General features: G+C 42.3%; 1 protein-coding gene across 1 annotated transcript in view; it reads right to left on the minus strand.

The window, feature by feature from the left end:
• ARHGAP42 (Rho GTPase activating protein 42) overlaps positions 1-19,843 on the minus strand; it is a 297,832-nt gene that overhangs the window by 219,634 nt on the left and 58,355 nt on the right. Inside the window, exon 2 of the mRNA XM_054015601.1 lies at positions 14,791-14,886. Within this exon, the coding sequence (XP_053871576.1) occupies positions 14,791-14,886 (96 nt within the window). The remainder of the gene's footprint in view (positions 1-14,790; positions 14,887-19,843) is intronic.

Raw genomic sequence — 19,843 nt, forward strand, 5'->3', positions numbered from 1 at the left:
GAACATTTATACAAGTCTCATTTGTATAGAAAATGGATCTATAAACAAAAATAAAGCATATGAAATTGTGGTTTTGTAGGACAAACAATGTATGATATACATACAAAAAAATGTTATTCTTGTTACAGTCTCGGCTAACACATAGCAAGGGTTAGAAAGACTGAGATAAGCAATTCTAAAATCCCTCCTCCTCCTCCAGCTTTAGTGGGTTTCCACTAGGCCTGTCAAGCAATTAAAAAAATTAATTGTGATTAATCGCACTGTTAAAGAATAATAAAATACAATTTATTAAAATATTTTAGATGGTTTCTACATTTTCAAATGTATTGATTTCAATTTCACCACAGAATACAAAGTGTACAGTGCTCACTTTATATTACTATTTTTATTACAAATATTTGCATTGTAAAAAACAAAAGAAATAGTATTTTTCAATTCACCTAATACAAATAATGTTGTGCAATCTCTTTATCATGAAAGTTTAACTTACAAATGTAGAATTATTTTTTAAATAATAATATTTTGAACTTCTTGTTCAGCCAATCGCTGAGACAAACATGTTTGTTTACATTTGCAACAGATAATGCTGCCTGCTTCTTGTTTACAATGTCACCCTAAAGTGACACCAGGTGTTTGCATGGCACTATTGTAGCCGGCGTCGAAAGATATTTACATGCCAGGTGCACTAAAGGTTCATATGTCCCTTCATGCTTCAAACACCATTCCAGAGGACATGCGTCCATGCTGATGATGGGTTCTGCTCCATAATGATCCGTAGCAGTGCAGACCAACGCAAATTCATTTTCATCATCTGAGTCAGATGCCACCAGCAGAAGATTGATTTTTTTTTTTTTTTTGGTGGTTCGGTTCTGTAGTTTCTGCATTAGAGTGCTGCTCTTTTAAGGCTTCTGAAAGCATGCTCCACACCTCATCCCTCTCAGATTTTGGAAGGCAATTCAGATTCTTAAACCTGGGATTGAGTGCTGTAGCTATCTTTAGAAATCTCACATTGGTACCTTCTTTGAGTTTTGTCAAATCTGCTGTGAAAGTGTTCTTAAAACGAACAATATGCACTGGGTCATCATCTGAGACTGCTATAACATGAAATATATAGTGGAATGTGGGTAAAACACAGAGCAGGAGACATATAGTTCTCCCCCAAAGAGTTCAGTCACAAATTTAATTAACGCTTTTTTTTTTAAACAAGTGTCATCAGCACGGAAGCATGTCCTCCGGAATGGTGGCTGAAGCAGGAAGGCACATAAGAATGTTTAGCATATTTGGCACGTAAATACCTTGCAGTGCCAGCTACAAAAGTGCCATGCAAATGCCTGTTCTCACTTTCAGGTGACATTGTAAATAAGAAGTGAGCAGCATTATGTCCCGTAAATGTAACCAAACTTGTTTGTCTTAGCGATTGGCTGAACAAGAAGTAGGACTGAGTGGACTTGTAGGCTCTAAAGTTTTACATTGTTTTGGTTTTTTGAGTGCAGTTATGTAACAAAAACAAAATCTACATTTGTAAATTGCACTTTCACAATAAAGAGATTGCACTTCTGTACTTGTATGAGGTGAACTGAAAAATACTATTTCTTTTGTTTACAAATATTTGCACTGTAAAAATTATAATAAAAAATATCATCATAAAGTGAGCACTGTTCCCTTTGTATTTTGTGTTGTAATTGAAATCAATATATTTGAAAATGTAGAAAAACATCCAAAAATATTTAATACATTTCAATTGGTAACCTATTTTTTAACAGTGCGATTCATTTTTTTAATCATGGTTAATTTTTTTTAGTTAATTGCATGAGTTAACTGTGATTAATGACAGCCCTAGTTTCCACAAACACTTGATGACAGCAGAGGAATGGTGACTCAGGAATCTTGAGTTCTATTCCAGGCTCTGGAGGAGTGTGTGTCTAGTGGGCACAGAGACTCTCCTATCAGTCTCCCCAAATATGATCCCTTCTTCCCAATCCCCTCTAACCTGTCCCAGTCCCATCTCTTGCTTATTCCCCCAGTCCTCAACTCAGCCCCATTCTCCTTAGCTAGCCAGTACCAGTCTCCTTGCCCAGCCAGTCTCAGTCTCCAAGCAGCTCCTCATCCAATCTCCCTCCCTCTACCATCCCTCCAGTCCCTTCCCTGCCCATCAGCTCCCCGTCCTAATCTCCTTCCCTGGGCTCCTCATCAAATATCTCAGTGTCGCATCTTCCCTGGCTCTTTGCCCAACTAATTGCAATCCTGACCCCCCCAAACATCTTAACTCCTTGTCACATCTGTCTCCTCCCCATCTACTCCCCCAGTCTCAGTCCCAGTCTCCTCCCAAGAATCTAATCTGATTTTATCCCTGCCAGCACCCAGTCCCATTCCCAACCACTCCAATGCCAGTTTCCATTTCCATTTCCTTGCCAGCTTCCAATCCCAGTCTCCTCAACCTAGGCTCTTTGTCCCAATTTACTCTCCCTCCCAAACCTCCCCACTGGTCCAGGTCTTCTCTCCTGTGCATCTGAATCAGACAGCTTCCTTTTCCACACAGTGTAGGACCAGCAGAAAAATCACTGAGAGCACAGGAGACACAGTTGCTTGCATCTACCAGATGCACACCTGGCATGACCTATAGCAGCCAAAATATGCAATTGCAGGGGAAGTCCTGCTCAGCCCAATGCAAATGGAATCTTTGGGGAATTTAGATGCTAAAAACTAAGAAATCTCTACTGAGCATGTGTGAACTTCAAGACTTTTCAAAGGCTTATTATTATTTCTCTCAGTGCAACACAACAAATTCAGCTCTGGATTATTCACCTCTTCACATCACTTCAGTCCAAACTGCCTTCAGAAGCCATTTTTTTACAATCTAGATAGTTAACATTTATCCTGTGACAATTCATTTTGATTATTGTATTCTCATACCAAAAAGTAACCTTCAAAAGAAAATGATTGCAGGAAAGAGTGTTGCAGTATGTCAGATTTTAAATATATATATTTAGCAAGAACCTCAATAAAGAACAAATAGACTAAAAGACAACTAAATTTCATAACACATTATCACTCCAGGACATCAAGGTCTTTTATTGAAAAAAGATGTACAACAGTTAAAAACAGTCTGGAAGGCCTAGTTAACAGCTGATATTCTGGGAAAAGCAGCAAACCTTCAGTTTGGAGTCAGAGCACCCTAATATCTCTCCCTGAGAAAGAGTGCTAAATGGCTGAAGTAAAGCTACCCAAAGTGCATGTTTGGTGAGTGACTGAACCTGCTGTTTTGATCCCACAAACAGTAGCTCTGCTTTAACTGCATTAGCTATTGTAGAAAATGTGTAGATATAATGCCTAGATATCAGGCAACTAAACAGCTCAGAGTTACACAACAAATATTCCCAGACCACAAAAAAAAAAGATAAAATATATTTACAATACAACATTCTAATTGAAAACACTGAAGAGATTTAACTATAGATTAACCATTGGAAAGTGAGGTAACTGATCAATAACAATTCCACAAAAAACCTTTATTCTGGTCCTATATCCCCTGCTAGATCTGATATTCTTACAGCCACCCCGCCTACATCATACGCAGTTCCAACATGGGCCACAGAACCTTGGTGACCCCCCCACTCACCAACAGCCTACAAGTATCAGAGGGGTAGCCGTGTTAGTTTGTATCCACAAAAACAATGAGGAGTCCAGTGGCACATTAAAGACTAACAGATTTATTTGGGCACAAATAAATCTGTTAGTCTTTAAAGTGCCACCGGACTCCTTGTTTTTTTTTTTTTTTTTTTCCCCAACAGCCTACAGAATACCAATCAGCTAATTCACTCATCATGGGCTAGTGGGCTAGTGACACCACTGCCATCTTGCCTCTATATTTAAAAAACCCAACTATACCTTCTCCAATCTACAATTTTATTATAGTCATAATATTGTTCTTATTCTCTGTACACCAACTCCACCACAATAGCATGCCTACAACAACACATCCTGCCACAATAATTTGAAAACCTCATTATTACTATTTCAAATTTTACGTTCTCACTCTAAGTCAGAGACTCTATGCTTCAGGATACATACACATGTAGTCATCTTAACACATCTTTATAGAACCCACTATACATATTAAATCTCATAATATTCCAGTCTCCACATTATTTACCATAAAGGAGATATAGGAGTCAGTATGTTTATAGAACGTATTGCATTTTCATTTGTTAGATTTTAAAAAACCTGAATTTGTAAGAGTTAAGGTTTGTAAAAGTTTGTAAGGTTTGTAAGAGTTAAGGTTATTTGAAGAACAACAAATTTACTCATTTCCAATTTTTTAAACATACGCAGCAACCTTAAAACTAGAGATAGTTGACATTTTTTAAACAAAAAAGTTTTGTCCTCCCAACAAAATAACCCTACTTTTTTGAAAGATTTTTTTATAAAAAAAAATTAATGTATTGAACTATTTCGTTTTTAAAAAATATTATGACATCAAAAGCTTTTTGAAGTTTATCAAGGGTTTTCTGGAAGTGAAATTTTTCAATAACCACTTCAAAAATGTTTTTAAAAAAAGGCAAGTTGAAACAAACATGTTTTACTTTTCATCCATCTCTGCTTAAAATATTTCCTCCATTTTGAAAATAATTCTACTGATTTGAAAGACTCCTTCTGCTTAAAATAAGCACTCCGGCCAGAGCTCATAATACTGTTGTGCATCTCAACACGGAAGAAACTTTCAAAGGTGATCATTGTGCACACCTCTTTCATAACACTGTTTAAAATTAATTGATATATACAACCTATACTACTTGAATGAAAATTCCTTGTAATGGGGTTGCCACTCACTGCTAATGTGCCTCTTTCTGTCTAGGTCTGGGAACGTAACTCTTGTGGCACCAGATGCCCCCTTGCTGCTCGTTTCTCACGCTACAATAGTTTTTCTTCCGATAACCTGGCCATTTAGTCCACCCCTTTCAGAGTTACAAAGCCCAGCAAGACAACTGTCCAAATGCCATCTCCAGACAGCATTCAGCCTCAGCTCGGGGCTCTATGCCACTATATCAGCGGCTTGCAGGGGAACCCAGGCTCGCCTGCTACACTAGGTTCCAGCCTATAAACAGCAATCCAGGTCCTCAGCCTTCATTCCTGTTGCTGCTTCCTTGGGCTCCTTCCTACCAACTCTCTCTATCTTCTCTTGCCTGGTTCTGGGTTTACCACAGGAGCCTACTCTAGTCCCTGTGGCTACTTCACTACCTTCTAGCTTCTTGTAGCTTCTTACCAGACTCCTTACTCCAGGTTAGGATATGAAGGCTTACTCTCCCTCTGTACTTCCTCCTTGTTCTTGATGGCCTATCTCATCCCAGGGAATGACTGAAGCCTCCTTCCCTTGAAGCCCCCTTCTACTTTCAGCTTCTTGGCTTTATTGTTCTGGTCCAGCCCTTCCCTAGCTTGGCCTCACTCTTAATTAACCCTGGTCTTCCTTCTCTCAGGTGACCTAATCGGCCTCTCAGCCTCTTGTTAACCCAAACAGGACTGAAGTGGGGAGCACACCACATTACATTCCTATATAGGAATTTTCTAGATTTTTGTAAAAAGCAATTCTGCACATTAGATCTCCTCTAAGCACTATATATATATATAAAATGAAATGGGAGTTTCTAGATCAAGATGTTCTTGAGGTACGAGGATCTAAAGCATATTTAAAGAATGAAAAGTTGTTAGTTTTTCCCTTAAAAGTTTTATTAAAAATGGCTTGTGCAACTCAACTCAAATCTTCCCATCCTGTCTTCTTTCCTACGGTACACATAATGAAATTTGGCAGAAAGGAGGTTTGTTTAGAAAGTTTCCAAGACTGGTCTTACAACAGAATTTTTTTCACAACATTAACCAATGGAGTCACTACCAAGGGTCAATAATTATGGGGCAGTTGATATTCTGATAAGTGTGCAAAGACTTTAGTGATACTGGGGGGGTTGACCCTAAACAAACAAAACTGAACTCTCAAATAATAGCAGCTTGGGAACTGTAGAAACAATAAAGTAGTATTCTTACCAAAGAGATAAAGGAGAGGGGAGGCAAAGATAGTAGGATTCATCTGTATAAAGCTGTCTTTGATGATGAGCAAACATCAAGCTTGTAGTGGCATGTAAAGATATGGACTAAATTCTAGGTCACTGCTTCAGGGAGATCAAAAACTGAGGCTTATTCTATAACGGTGCACAATATCACCTCAAGCCCTATTAGACTGAGATTCAATTCCTGCCAGTTTACATTTTACTCCTGTAAGCTTCTTTGATGCATATGACAATCCACCAGGAAATGACTGCCTTGGAACGTAGAAATCCCGTCTTTGAAGCGCAAAGTGAAATAAATCAGCTGTCAAACATCTTGAACTTTCTGGTTCTTCCTAAATAGTTTTAAATGCCTGTTTAACATCCAAATAAAATACCCTTTTCTCAACACATTTAGGATCCAGACTAAGACCAGTCAGGACCTTCTTTTAATCACTTGAGGCTAAAGTAATTCAAAGTTGTTGGTTTAGGGGTTTTTTCAGTTAAATATTGACTGACTTTGAGGTTATACAACTTTGAAAGGTACTGTAAATTTTAAATACACACTGTACATATCATACACACCCAGAAGCTAGACTTATCAACCATAAAAACATTGCCAAATACAGTGTGAAGGAGAGAGGACAGTAAGACAGACAAAAAAACCAAAAAGATATTACAAAATAGGCCACAATTATTAATGAGGATAACCACAGATCATCGCAAGAGAGTGTAAAATACAGAAAAGAGAAAAATGTTTGGTGGCCCCAATAACCAAAATTATTTTCTGCTTTGTGAATATATCAAAACGTATAAAGGCATATAAAATTCAGATGTGAATAGCCACAATACCTCTTGGGATGAATCTGCCTATGTCTCATACTCATATGAGTCATAAGTCATATGTCATAAGTATGGCTCTATTTCAACCTTATATTGCCCTGCAATTTCTGTAAGTTTATTCTATTGGCATACTGTAAATCTGTAAGGGATGGTCGTTTATCCACTATGTAAAAATAAATTAACTACTTACTGAAAGTGTTAATCTCAAAAACATTTTTTTTTATGTAGATAATTTTCAGGCTTAAGTCTACCAGTAAATTTTGCAGATCACACTGTTTAAGAAAGATTTCAAAATGCCACATCTATCTCACTGACAAATAGCGACCCATTAAATAGAGGCACTAGACTGAAGTGGTTTGAATTGCCTTCCTAACTTTCAGCCCCATCAGGACTCAAAATATTAACATTTGGCTATCCATCTGCCACCAGAGGGTGTAGACAGACTCTAAGGCCTGGTCTACACTAGGCGTTTATGTCGAAGTTAGCGCCGTTACATCGAATTAACCCTGCACCCGTCCACACCGCGAAGGTATTTAGTTCGATATAGAGGTCTCTTTAATTCGACTTCTGTACTCCTCCCCGACGAGGGGAGTAGCGCTAAATTCGACATGGCCATGTCGAATTAGGCTAGGTGTGGATGGAAATCGACGCTAATAGCTCCGGGAGCTATCCCACAGTGCACCACTCTGTTGACGCTCTGGACAGCAGTACGAGCTCGGATGCTCTGAACAGCCACACAGGAAAAGCCCCGGGAAAATTTGAATTTGAATTCCTTTTCCTGTCTGGCCAGTTTGAATCTCATTTCCTGTCTGGACATTGTGGCGAGCTCAGCAGCACTGGCAATGATGCAGAGCTCTCCAGCAGTGATGGCCGTGCAATCTCAGAATAGAAAGAGGGCCCCAGCATGGACTGATCGGGAAGTCTTGGATCTCATCGCTGTGTGGGGTGATGAGTCCGTGCTTTCCGAGCTGCGCTCCAAGAAACGGAATGCAAAGATCTACGAGAAGATCTCTAAAGACATGTCAGAGAGAGGATACAGCCGGGATGCAACGCAGTGCCGCGTGAAAATCAAGGAGCTGAGACAAGGCTACCAGAAGACCAAAGAGGCAAACGGACGCTCCGGATCCCATCCCCAGACATCCCGTTTCTACGAGGCACTGCATTCCATCCTAGGTGCGGCCGCCACCACTACCCCACCAGTGACCGTGGACTCTGAGGATGGGATATTGTCCACGGCCGGATCCTCGGACATGTTAGCGGACGGGGAAGATGAGGAAGGAGAAGAGGTGGACGAGGCAGTCGACAGCACTCACAACGCTGGTTTCCCCGACAGCCAGGATCTCTTCATCACCCTTACAGAGATCCCCTACCAACCGTCCCCAGCCGTTACCCCGGACACAGAATCTGGGGAAGGATCAGCCAGTAAGTGTTGTAAACATCTAAACATTTATTTTTAACAGAACAGGAATATTAACAATTAAAAAAATGGGTTTCTCATGATTAGTTTGCCCTAGGCGCTTAACGGTTCAGTCATGGGCAGTGCAACTATTGAAAAAAAAATCTAGCAATGTCCAGTTTTGCATGATTGTCCTGCCCAAGCCGCTCTACTGTTTAGTCACTGCTACAGCAGCTAGAGTAAAATGCGGTCTATATGTCCGGGGATGGAGCAGAAATCTTCCTGTGACATCTCAAGGAAGCTCTCCTGGAGGTAATTGGAAATCCGTTGCATTAGGTTCCTGGGGAGAGCGGCCTTATTGGGTCCTCCGTAGTACGACACGTTGCCGCGCCACGAGACAAGCAAGTACTCGGGAATCATTGCTCTGCACAGCAGGGCGGCATACGGCCCTGGTCTTTGGAGGCTTTCCCGGAGCATTCTCTCTTTCTCGCTGTCAGAGATCCTCATGAGGGTGATGTCGCTCATGGTGACCTGCTTTGAATGAGGTAGGGGAATGTTAGTGTTGGGACTGCTTTACCGTTCCTTTACAGAACTGTAACCGCTGGTTTGCAGCCACGCGGTGGAGGCGGGAGAGGGGCAGCCGAAAGGGATCGTTCCCGGGGACAGCCGCGAGGGTGTGGGACAGGAGCAGAGTTCCTGCTTGCCGGATTGCTGGCAGCAGGGACCGACATTGATTTCAATGTGAAATGAGGCCATTGCTAATATTAAAGTTTTAAGCTGCCACGAGTCTACGGCTTACCATGTCTGCCTGCAACAGAAATTCCGTTGTCCTGACACGGTTCTCAAATGTGCTGTGCAAGACCCCAGGCACTGAATGCGAAGGCCGAGAATTCGACCTTGTGCTGAGTGCGCATGTGATAGGTGCTGTGCATGGTCTTGTTCACAGAGAAAGACTATGTTCTTTGTTGACAACTACATTTATCTTTCTGAGGAATTCACTCCCTTTTTCCCATTCCCACAGCCCCATCTGCGACTGTCTCACAACCTAGCCTGGCATCACACTCCCAGAGGCTAGCGAGGATTAGGCATAGGAAGAAGAGGACACGGGAGGACATGTTCTCAGAGCTTATGGCCTGCTCCCGAGCCCAGGCAGCACAGCAGACCCAGTGGCGGGAGAACTTGTCCCAAATGCAGCAAGCAAACATGGATCGGGAGGAGAGGTGGCGGCAGGAAGACCAGCAGGCGACTCAAACCCTGCTTGGACTACTGAGGGAGCAAACGGACACGCTCCGGCGCCTTGTGGATGTTCTGTAGGAGGACAGAGCCCCACTGCAGTCCATCTCTAACCGCCCTCCCCCGCCACCAAGTCCCATACCCCCCTCACCCAAAGTGCACAGAAGGAGAGGCGGCAGAGTCCACGCCAACTCTCACTCCACCCCTGCAGAGAGCTCTAGTAGCAGAAGGCTCTCATTCCCCAAAATTTGACAAGTTCTTTCCTTCCCGCCTGACACAAGCCCCCGTCCAAGTTTCACCTCCCAGTTCCATGTGTAGTTGATAATAAAAAATATGTTTCTGTTAACTAATGTTTCCATCATGTTCTTTTGGAGGAGGGGGGGAAAGGGGGATGGTAATTGGACAGGACAGTCACCTTTGGCAGGGTACATAGGCGGGGGCAGGTACAGCAGCAGGGCACATACACAGTGCAGTGACTAGTTGCCCTGGTCAGTCTGGAAGGTGGTTTTCATGTTCTGTAGTGGGGGGTGGGTTGCTCTGTGACTTTGTGGCGGGGGAGGGCAGTTACAGATCTTAAGCGGCGGTCCTTATGCAGGATCACAGAGCCACACAGCAGGAGATCTGTAACTGTCCTCCCCCTGCCACAAAGTCACATAGCCCCCCCATACACACAGTCCCGATCAGGAGGGGTGACAGGCTCCGTTGAAAGAACCAGCCCACCACAGCGGAGCCTGTCAATCCTTGAGTTTAGAAGCTTTCTTTGCGTCACTACACTACACCCGCTCCGCACCACAATCCGCGTCCCAGTTTTAAAAAATTCCCGCGAAAACAGTAGTAAAGAAAACGGTGTTCATTAACAAAGTAGAACTGATTTTATTTCGAAACGTGTGTTGGAAGGGGGAGAGAAGGGGGTATGTAACTGGAGAGGATAGTCAACATTAACTGGGTAAAGAAACGGGGGCAGGTTCGGCTTCTCTGTACACAAACTTTACAGTCACAGGTTACCCTGCTCACTCAGGAACCTAGCTTTCAAAGCCTCCCGGATGCACAGCGCGTCCCGCTGGTCTCTTCTAATCGCCCGGCTGTCTGGCTGTGCGTAATCAGAAGCCAGGCTATTTTCCTCAACCTCCCACCCCGCCATAAAGGTCTCCCCCTTGCTCTCACAGAGATTGTGGAGCACACAGCAAGCTGCTATAACAATGGGGATATTGGTTTCGCTGAGATCACAGCGAGTCAGCAAGCTTCTCCATCTCCCCTTGAGACGGCCAAAAGCACACTCCACCACCATTCTGCACTTGCTCAGCCGGTAGTTGAAGAGTTCTTTTTCACTGTCCAGGGCGCCAGTATAGGGCTTCATGAGCCAGGGCATTAGCGGGTAGGCTGGGTCCCCGAGGATGACTATAGGCATCTCCACATCCCCAACAGTTATTTTGTGGTCCGGGAAGTAAATACCTTGCTGCAGCCGTCTAAACAGACCAGAGTTCCTGAAAACACGAGCGTCATGAACCTTGCCCGGCCATCCGACGTAGATGTTTGTAAAACGTCCCCTGTGGTCCACCAGTGCTTGCAGCACCATGGAAAAGTAGCCCTTTCTGTTAATGTACTGGCTGGCCTGGTGGTCCGGTGCCAGGATAGGGATGTGAGTTCCATCTATGGCCCCACCGCAGTTTGGGAATCCCATCGCTGCGAAGCCATCTATGATCGCCTCCACGTTTCCCAGGGTCACTACCTTTGGCAGCAGTACATCAACGATTGCCTTGGCTACTTGCATCACAACAACCCCCACAGTAGATTTGCCCACCCCAAACTGGTTCGCGACTGACCGGTAGCTGTCTGGCGTTGCAAGCTTCCAGAGGGCTATGGCCACTCGCTTCTGGACAGTCAGGGCTACTCGCATCCGGGTGTCATTGCGCTTCAGGGCAGGGGACAGCAACTCACAAAGTTCCAGAAAAGTTCCCTTCTGCATGCGAAAGTTTCGCAGCCACTGGGATTCATCCCAGACCTGCAGCACTATGCGGTCCCACCACTCAGTGCTTGTTTCCCGTGCCCAGAATCGCCGTTCCACGGCATCAACATGACCCATTGCGACCGTGATGTCCTCGGCGCTGGGTCCCCTGCTTTCTGAGAGGTCTGTGCTACTCTCAGACTTCAGGCCATCACCGCGGTGACGTAGCCTCCTCGCCTGACTTATCTGCATCTGCCTCAGGGAAAGGTGTATGATAAGCTGCGAGGCGTTGAGAGCGGCCACAACTGCAGCGATGGTCGCAGTGTGCTCCATGCTCGCAGTGCTGTGGCGTCCGCGCTGTCACTGACTAGAAAAGTGCGCGAACTGATTTCCCGCCGGCGCTTTCAGGGAGGGAGGGCGGGAGTGATGGACGGATGACGACAGTTACCCAAAAGCACCCTGGACACATTTTTTTTACCCAGAAGGCATTTGCGGCTCCACCCAGAATTCCAATGGGCAGCGGGGACTCCGGGAACTGTGGGATAGCTGCCCACAGTGCACAGCTTCCAATGTCGACGCTTTCCCCGTTAGTGTGGACTCACAAAGTCGAATTACTGTCCTTAGTGTGGACACACACGTTCGACTTTGCAATATCGATTCCAAAAATTCGATTTAAGTAAAATCGAACTACTCTCGTAGTGTAGACAAGGCCTCAATGTTCAGTTCAGACACAACTCTGAACCAATGGAGGAGCTAATAAAGGTATGGGAGTTGGGGGGGCGGAGGTGTTGACAGCTCCCATGGCAACTTTTAGGTGAACATGTGACACCTTTTCTCATGGGGCTTGGTAGCGGTGGCTCCCTGCTGCGGTTGTTGCAACATGGCACACGGGTTCATGTGGTGCTGTGACCCTGTACGCTATGTCACAATGACTCTCACTTACATTTGACTCGACTGCCCATCAGTCATGATGGCCAGCAGCCAGGCGAAACCTGAATGGCCGTGCAATACCCATGTGCCAATTCACAATGCTCGGAGCGGGGAGATAGTCCCATTCCCACAGGACAGGAGCCACTGCTACTAAGTGAGTGTGGGGCAGCTCACTCTCCAGCCTCCCACCCTCTTCAGGGTCTCCCTTCCACACCAGACTGAGATTAGATGGTGTGGGAGAGGATGATACTGTGTGAGTGGTCAGTGGCCTGATTGCAAAACCTGGGTCTGCCATTTCTCTGAACACCGCCTCTAAGATGAGGTACCTCAACATTTCACACATTCACTCTGGGTCCTTTCCCAAGCCTACTAGATCACTATGAAGAGCTGAACCAATCTGAGATTCTGAAGATAAGGGTTATATAAGGATATGGAAAGATGGTACACTGGGCCTTGATTATGTACAATTAATGTTAACTGGGTTTTTTCCATTGACTTGAATTGGAGCAGAATAAAGCTTTTGCTGATGAAATTCTCAGAGCTTACTGAAATAGACTGGCAGTTTGGTGTGATCTGTACAGGGAAGTCAGTCCACTTGCAGTTATGACCACTCTGGCACATAAGTAGAATACTTTCTTACCAAGCTACAGAGGAAAATACAGCTTGCCAGACCACATGTAAATCTAAGTCCAGTGTTCTACCGCTCACAGTTACCAGTAACAGATGCTTCAGAGGAATATGAAAGAAAACTTCAAGGACAATTATAATTAACTTCCCATAGGGGAAGTTTCTTTCTAAGCCCTAGTGGATGTCTTATGTCTGAATCAGGATTTTGTTTTAAATATACTTTACAGAGAATGTTATATTATAACTGTCTGTATAAATGTCTAATCCATTTTTGAAGCCTCTATCCTCAACAAATATCTTGCAGCAATGAGCTCCACTGATTAATTATGTGCTATGCAACAAAAAAGTATTTCCTTATTATTTCATGTCATCTGCAAGTTTTCTATCTAATTTTTCACTCCTTCACCAAATCATTAATACATATTAGTACAGAACATTGGCGAACTACTCCTGATCTTTTCCCATGCTATAAATTGACATTGTCCCCCTTCTTTGTTTTCTGTCTCTTACCCAGTTTCTAGTCTATGACAGCTCTTTCTCAGCACTCTGAGTACTTAATAGTCTATTATGAGGGACTTTGTCAAAGGCATTCTGAAAGTCCAAGTAGATGCCAGCTGGTTCTTCACTATATATAGCTTTACTGACACACAAACCTGCGCCCATCTGAGTGAATTATTATTTACGTTATTGTGCGGCTACCTGAATCACCATTATTTCAACTGGGTTCTTTTTTGACAACTCCATTAGCATATGAGCTTTCATTCCTAAGCAGGGCTACCACTTTGATGCGGCACATTTTAGTGCTTGTGTAATGCTATTTATTTTCGTTTGAGCAAGGAACTGCACCTTGAAAAGAGAAAACTAAGCCATGGTTTCTGATCTTGGGAGGAGACTCCCTATTCTCCATGTCTAGAAAATCATTGATCTCTTACCGTTATTTAAAGTGTGTCCATCCTAAACCCTATTAGGAAGGAGCTTATAAAACTGTATGAATCACCCCGCTTGGGCTGAAATTTTTCAAGCCTGATGTCTGCCTGAAGCAATTTATTTATTTTGTTTTAGTTTGAGAAAAATCAGTGTTTATTTTTTCATCTTTGCATGTAAGGAAAAAAAAAACCTCACTGCACATTTTTCCCATTTAAAAAAAAAAAAAAAAGATTTTGCCCTTTATTTGAAAAGGTCTAGGGACAAAATGATCGCAGCAAGAAAACTGAAAATGGACAGGAAGCTTGTTCCTAGGGAATAGGGATGCCTTTCAATGGCCCAGTTAAAACTGGTTTTCATTTAGAAGAATCAGCAGGGTTTGAAACAAATCATACTTGACTCAGTGGCATTCTAAAGGGACTGGGCTACATTTTGCATACACACACAGCATATTTTGATGTATAAAGATAAATGAAGTGTTACAACAGCTTTCCAGGGTTTTTCTCCTACATACACAACTAAGCCCTGGTCTGCATATAAAATTTAGATCGATGTAGCTATGTCACTCAGGGGTGTGAAAAATTCAAACCCCCAAGCAGCACTGTACTTAAGCTGACCTAACCCCTGCTGCAGATATGGCTAGATCACTGTCAGCCTAGTTACTGCTGCTCAGAGAGATGAATTAGCTACAGTAATGGAAAAACCCCTGTACCACTGTAGAATCTGTAGGATAGACATACCCTAACTGCATGAACTCTGAAAGAGTGTGTTGTTTACACCTTTATTGTTATAATCAAATCTTTTACATTTTGTAAACATGGGAATATTATTGGGCTGGAAGTACAGAACACACTTACCAATGTTAATTTCATCATCTGTTTCAGCATCTCCAATACACTCAAACTGAAAATCCTGTAGCGACTGGGAAAATTTTTGCACTGCCATGGATAGATCTATGATAAAGAAAAAGGAAACAAGTCTTACAATTATTCCAATAACTATACCACAGTATATGCAAGTTTTTCTAGAAAAATAATCTCACATAAAATAAGAGAATACCATTCAAATCAAATTGCTTGCTATGCCTCAAAAAAGTCACTGAAGCAAACTAAATTCCTAAATCTCAGCCATAACAAAGAGAATCGTATTCATACTGACAAATAATCCTCAGTTCTCGTTTTCTTGAAGCAAGAGAAATTGATTCATGATCTGAAGCTTCAGTGGTAATAATTAGTCCTAGTGCAGGGGTGGCCAACCTGTGGCTCTGGAGCCGCATGCGGCTCTTCAGAGGTTAATATGCGGCTCCTTGCATAGGCGCTGGCTCCGAGGCTGGAGCTACAGATGCTAACTTTCCAATGTGCTGTGGGTACTCACTGCTCAACCCCCTGCTCTGCCCTGGTCCTGCCACCATTCCACCATTTCGCCCAAGGTCCCCGCCTCTTCCCCCGAGCCTGCCATGCCCTCACTCCTCCCCCCTCCCCACCAGAGCCTCCTGCGCACTGCAAAACAGCTGATTGCGGTGGGCGGAGGCATGGGGAGGGAGGGGGAGGTGCTGATTGGCGGGGCTGCCGGTGGGTGGGGGGCACTGGGAGTGGGGGTGGGTGGGGAGCAGATGGGAGGCTGCGGACATATTACTGTGGCTCTTTGGCAATGTTCATCGCTAAATTCTGGCTCCTTCTCAGGCTCAGGTTGGCTACCCCTGTCCTAGTGTATGCAGTAGGGCTACTTGCAAACAACGACTTCTTACATACATACACAAGGGTTGCAGGATTGGGCCCATAGGTTACCATGAGTTTTATTTTAATATACGTCTCCCACAGATAAAGTTTTCCATAGGGGCTTACCAGCTATTTTAAAAATAACTAAATATAAACACAATACTATATAATGTTCTGAAGAGACTTTTTTTAAAAAAGATAGCTTTGTGGGTTTTCACTGGTTTTTAGCTAGCTCTTTTGGGGCAACACTGAAGGAAGTGCATACTTTAAGAGACACTTGAATGAAGAGAGGGTTTGGGGCATGGCAATCTGGAACCGGGGTAAATGTATCAAAACAATAGTGGGAGGGGAGGACACAAAAGAGGAATAAAAAAGGGAAGGGAGGACATAAGCATTAGTGCTGGTATTTTCTTTTGAATTTCGCTTATGTATTAGTTAATTTTAATGTGCCTCAATGATAAAGAGGATTTCAATATATTCACTGAAATCAAGGCTTAAATTCCAGACAGCTACAAGCCAGGGATCAATAATAAAAAAAGAGTGAGGATGCCAATCGATAGAAATACTCCCTTTGTCCGAGTTGCTGGAATTCCTACTAAGGTGCTGCCCCAATCCTTGGTCAGTGCCTGGTTCTTTCAGATCGGCCTCTGGCTGGTAGGCATTAAATTCTTTAGATGCCACCACCACACTCAATCTCTCATTATTTATTCATTTTTGCTTACAGCTATGGTATGCATCAGCCTTAAAGAAAATAAAGGGCCTTTTTTAGAAAAGGCAGACATGAATACATTTTCTTCTATTGGTAAGGAATGAAATATGATTATCTAATGCACAGCTGTAGATATATAAATTTCCTACACAAGTTATCTTTGTAAATAAGAAAAGTTTTGGGACTGTTCAATCCTTCATTTGGATAAGCTATTTTTCCTATTACCAGATGGTTGACTCTCCTGGAAGACTTAATTTGATATAAGATTTTAAAAGAAAACATAGAAACTCGGAAGATAATGACTTTACAAAAGTTATATGCTATTGAAATATATTAAATATTATTTCCCCTTGTCTTACAGTTTATTTTAAATACAGAAAATACAATTGCTATGAAGTAAGACACAAGCCAATAAATCCGGATTATTCAGCCATTATTTAAAAAACATAATTTGGCAAAGCATTTTCATTAAGCACTTTTACCATTCTGTATCTACAGTGTAACTATATATGTTTGTTTTCAATTAACAGCTATTCATTACTTACATGCAGTTTAAAATACCACCACTTGCACTTTCCTTCGGTGAACAAAAGAAAATTTCCCCAGACATGAAGTCTCATCATTTTATCGTTATAAATTCTATTTTCTCTTCTATAACTGACTCTCTTTCCTTCATATCACTCTGGCACTTGTTGCTCCAAAAAAAGCATATCAGAAGTAGAATTACAGTTATTAAAAAGAGCAGCTCACCTGGTAGTCCCCCGACATGTTGAGCTACTGTACTGTCTCCATAATACACTGAATAATATGTTTTCTATTAAGAACAGAGTTAAGTATACACTTGTGAATGTACTGCAAGCTTACTGAATGTTTCTTGTTCCTAGGTGTATGAAAATCATCTAACAATAGCAATGTATTATTTTAACAACTTAGAAGTAGTTCTGCTTTGTACATCTGACAGTATCTTGTGAAGTTTATGCAGTAAAAAAACGGTTTTTGTTTCTTCTAAAAAATCTGAATCTATTACATTAACTTCTGACACTTAATCTTAGGTGTCAATTGTTCTGTAGCTATGGGAAGGATCTATTCAGGTAGTTTATGTAAAAGCAAAGGACAAAGACAGAGTTCTTGGGTTCTACTACAGGCTCTTCCACCAAAATACCATAGAGTAAATCATTAAAGCCCTCATGCAAACTAGCACTGAGGCATGATGTGAGGCTTAAATAATACTTGTAAAGGACTAAGATTCCAGAATATGAAGTGCTACAGAAGTGCAAAGGATTAACCATTACCATAAATAGTCTATGTCTGTAAATTCCCATGGACAGAGAGAACACATTGTACTGAATGTCTGACTTGGATATTAGTAACTCAATGCATAATTTTAGGACCAGACTGTGACCAGCTGTTGATGTAGATGTGCAAGGGAGGAAGAGGGTGCATGGAACTTCCCTCACGCAGTACTCCTCCCAAGAAAGCCTATTCTGCCTCCTAGAGCAGTGGCTCTCAACCTTTCCAGACTACTGTACCCCTTTCAGAATTCTGATTTGTCTTGCGTACCCCCAAGTTTCACCTCACTTAAAAACTACTTAAAAATCTGACATAAAAATATAAAAGTATCACAGCACATTATCACTAAAAATTGCTTCCTTTCTCATTTTTACCATATGATTATAAAATAAATCAACTGGGATGTAAATACTGTACTTACATTTCAGTGTATAGTATATAGAGCAGTGTAATGGATGATTTAGTTGGTGTTGGTCCTGCTTTGAGCAAGGGGTTGGACTAGATGACCTCCTGAGGTCTCTTCCAACCCTAATATTCTATGATTCTATAAACAAGTCATTGTCTATGAAATTTTAGTTTGTACTGACTTCGCTAGTGCTTTTTATGCAACTTGTTGTAAAACTAGGCAAATATCTAGATGAGTTGATGTACTCTCTGGAAGACCTCTGCGTACCCACAGGGGTAAGTGTACTGGTTGAGAACTACTTTCCTAGAGGACAGAAATAACTCCCATTGAAATTACTCCTTTCCCTCAGGATAGAGAGCCTAGGGCTTCAAGTACAAGACAAGCAGTACTGACCACTTTAAATCCTGATTTAGACTCACTAATTCTTGTTTGGCCAACTGCCTCAGAAGATCAGAATTCAAAATCAAAGAAGATGGCAAAGTGATGGGAAGGAAAGAGAGAATACTTCCCCCCCCCCCCAAAAAAAAAAAAAGAGAGAGAGAGAAAGAGAGAAAGAGAAAGGAGTCATTGCTTTGCTCAGACTTCTAAAAAGGGGCGTAAGTCCTTTCATCATCCCATTTCTTAACTAAAGAGGCTAAAGAAGTTGGGCTTTCCCAGATCCAGAGAATAAGCCTCAGGGGAAAGCTAGATATACTTAACTTCTGTTATTATTTAAGATGTTTTCTCTGAAGTGCTTTTTTATATCTAAATAATATTTTGCTTGAAGGTTATTTGGTCTCTTCTTATCACTGCCATTGCTCCTAGAAGGAACAGAACCACAGGGTCTGAGCCTAAAGCAGACTGCTAAGGCAATCACAGTGAGTACCCAGGGACGGCCACGCGGTCTGAGAGTGGGAAAAATCAGGTGATTCCATCCCAAGAGTGGTGACAGCCCAAGGCTTGAGACCAAGAGGGTCAGAGGTACAGTTAGCCCAGTAAGTGTGACAACCGCTAATGTTTAAAAATAACAGAACAGTCTAAGCAATATATTAATTGATTGGGATTCTGAGAGGGAGAAGATAAAGAAACTGGAGAAGATGATAGGTACTAAGAGAAACAATTCCCTGCCTGAGTTTTGGCTTTAGACAATGATTTTACTGAAGGAAGAGGTTTCATTGTGAGTACACATTGCGATTGCTAGATTGTAAGGCACAGAATAATAAATTGATTAATACAGCCACGTCTCAATCTATTTCAAAATCAAGGACAACTTAGAACAGGAAAATGTATCCATTCTTGCCTGAAAACGTCCTTTCTTTGAACAATAAGGTCCACAGATTCACTACAATGGTACTCCAACTTGCTTTTGCAGCTCAGGGACAGAAACAGACCTATCATTCACTGGCAGGAGGGAAATGTCCTACCTCCTGGAAGTTCCTTCCAGCTGAGATAACTTCCAGTGCCAGGGAAACTTAAATCCACTTTCTTAAAATTACAGATTGTATTAAATATACTTTGAGGAAAAAGGACAATTTCTTCTAGGGCAGGGCAGGGCACATTCCACCTAATGACAACAAACCCTAATCTATGGGTGTCAATTTCCATCTCTATTCTGGATGATCCATTTGTATCCAGGATCTCTGGGCCTTGTTATTCAAACAAAAGGAATTTTTCAGATAGTTTGAAAAATAGGAAAATGTATGATCCATTACAATGGGATTTTCATAGCACTGTGCCTCCAGGGCATGAAGCATGATCATCGTTTAAATGTGAACATCCAAAATGAGGTAAATTGTATATAAGTATTC

The sequence above is a fragment of the Malaclemys terrapin genome, chromosome 1, assembly GCF_027887155.1.
Source record: "Malaclemys terrapin pileata isolate rMalTer1 chromosome 1, rMalTer1.hap1, whole genome shotgun sequence".
Lineage (NCBI taxonomy): Eukaryota > Metazoa > Chordata > Testudines > Emydidae > Malaclemys > Malaclemys terrapin.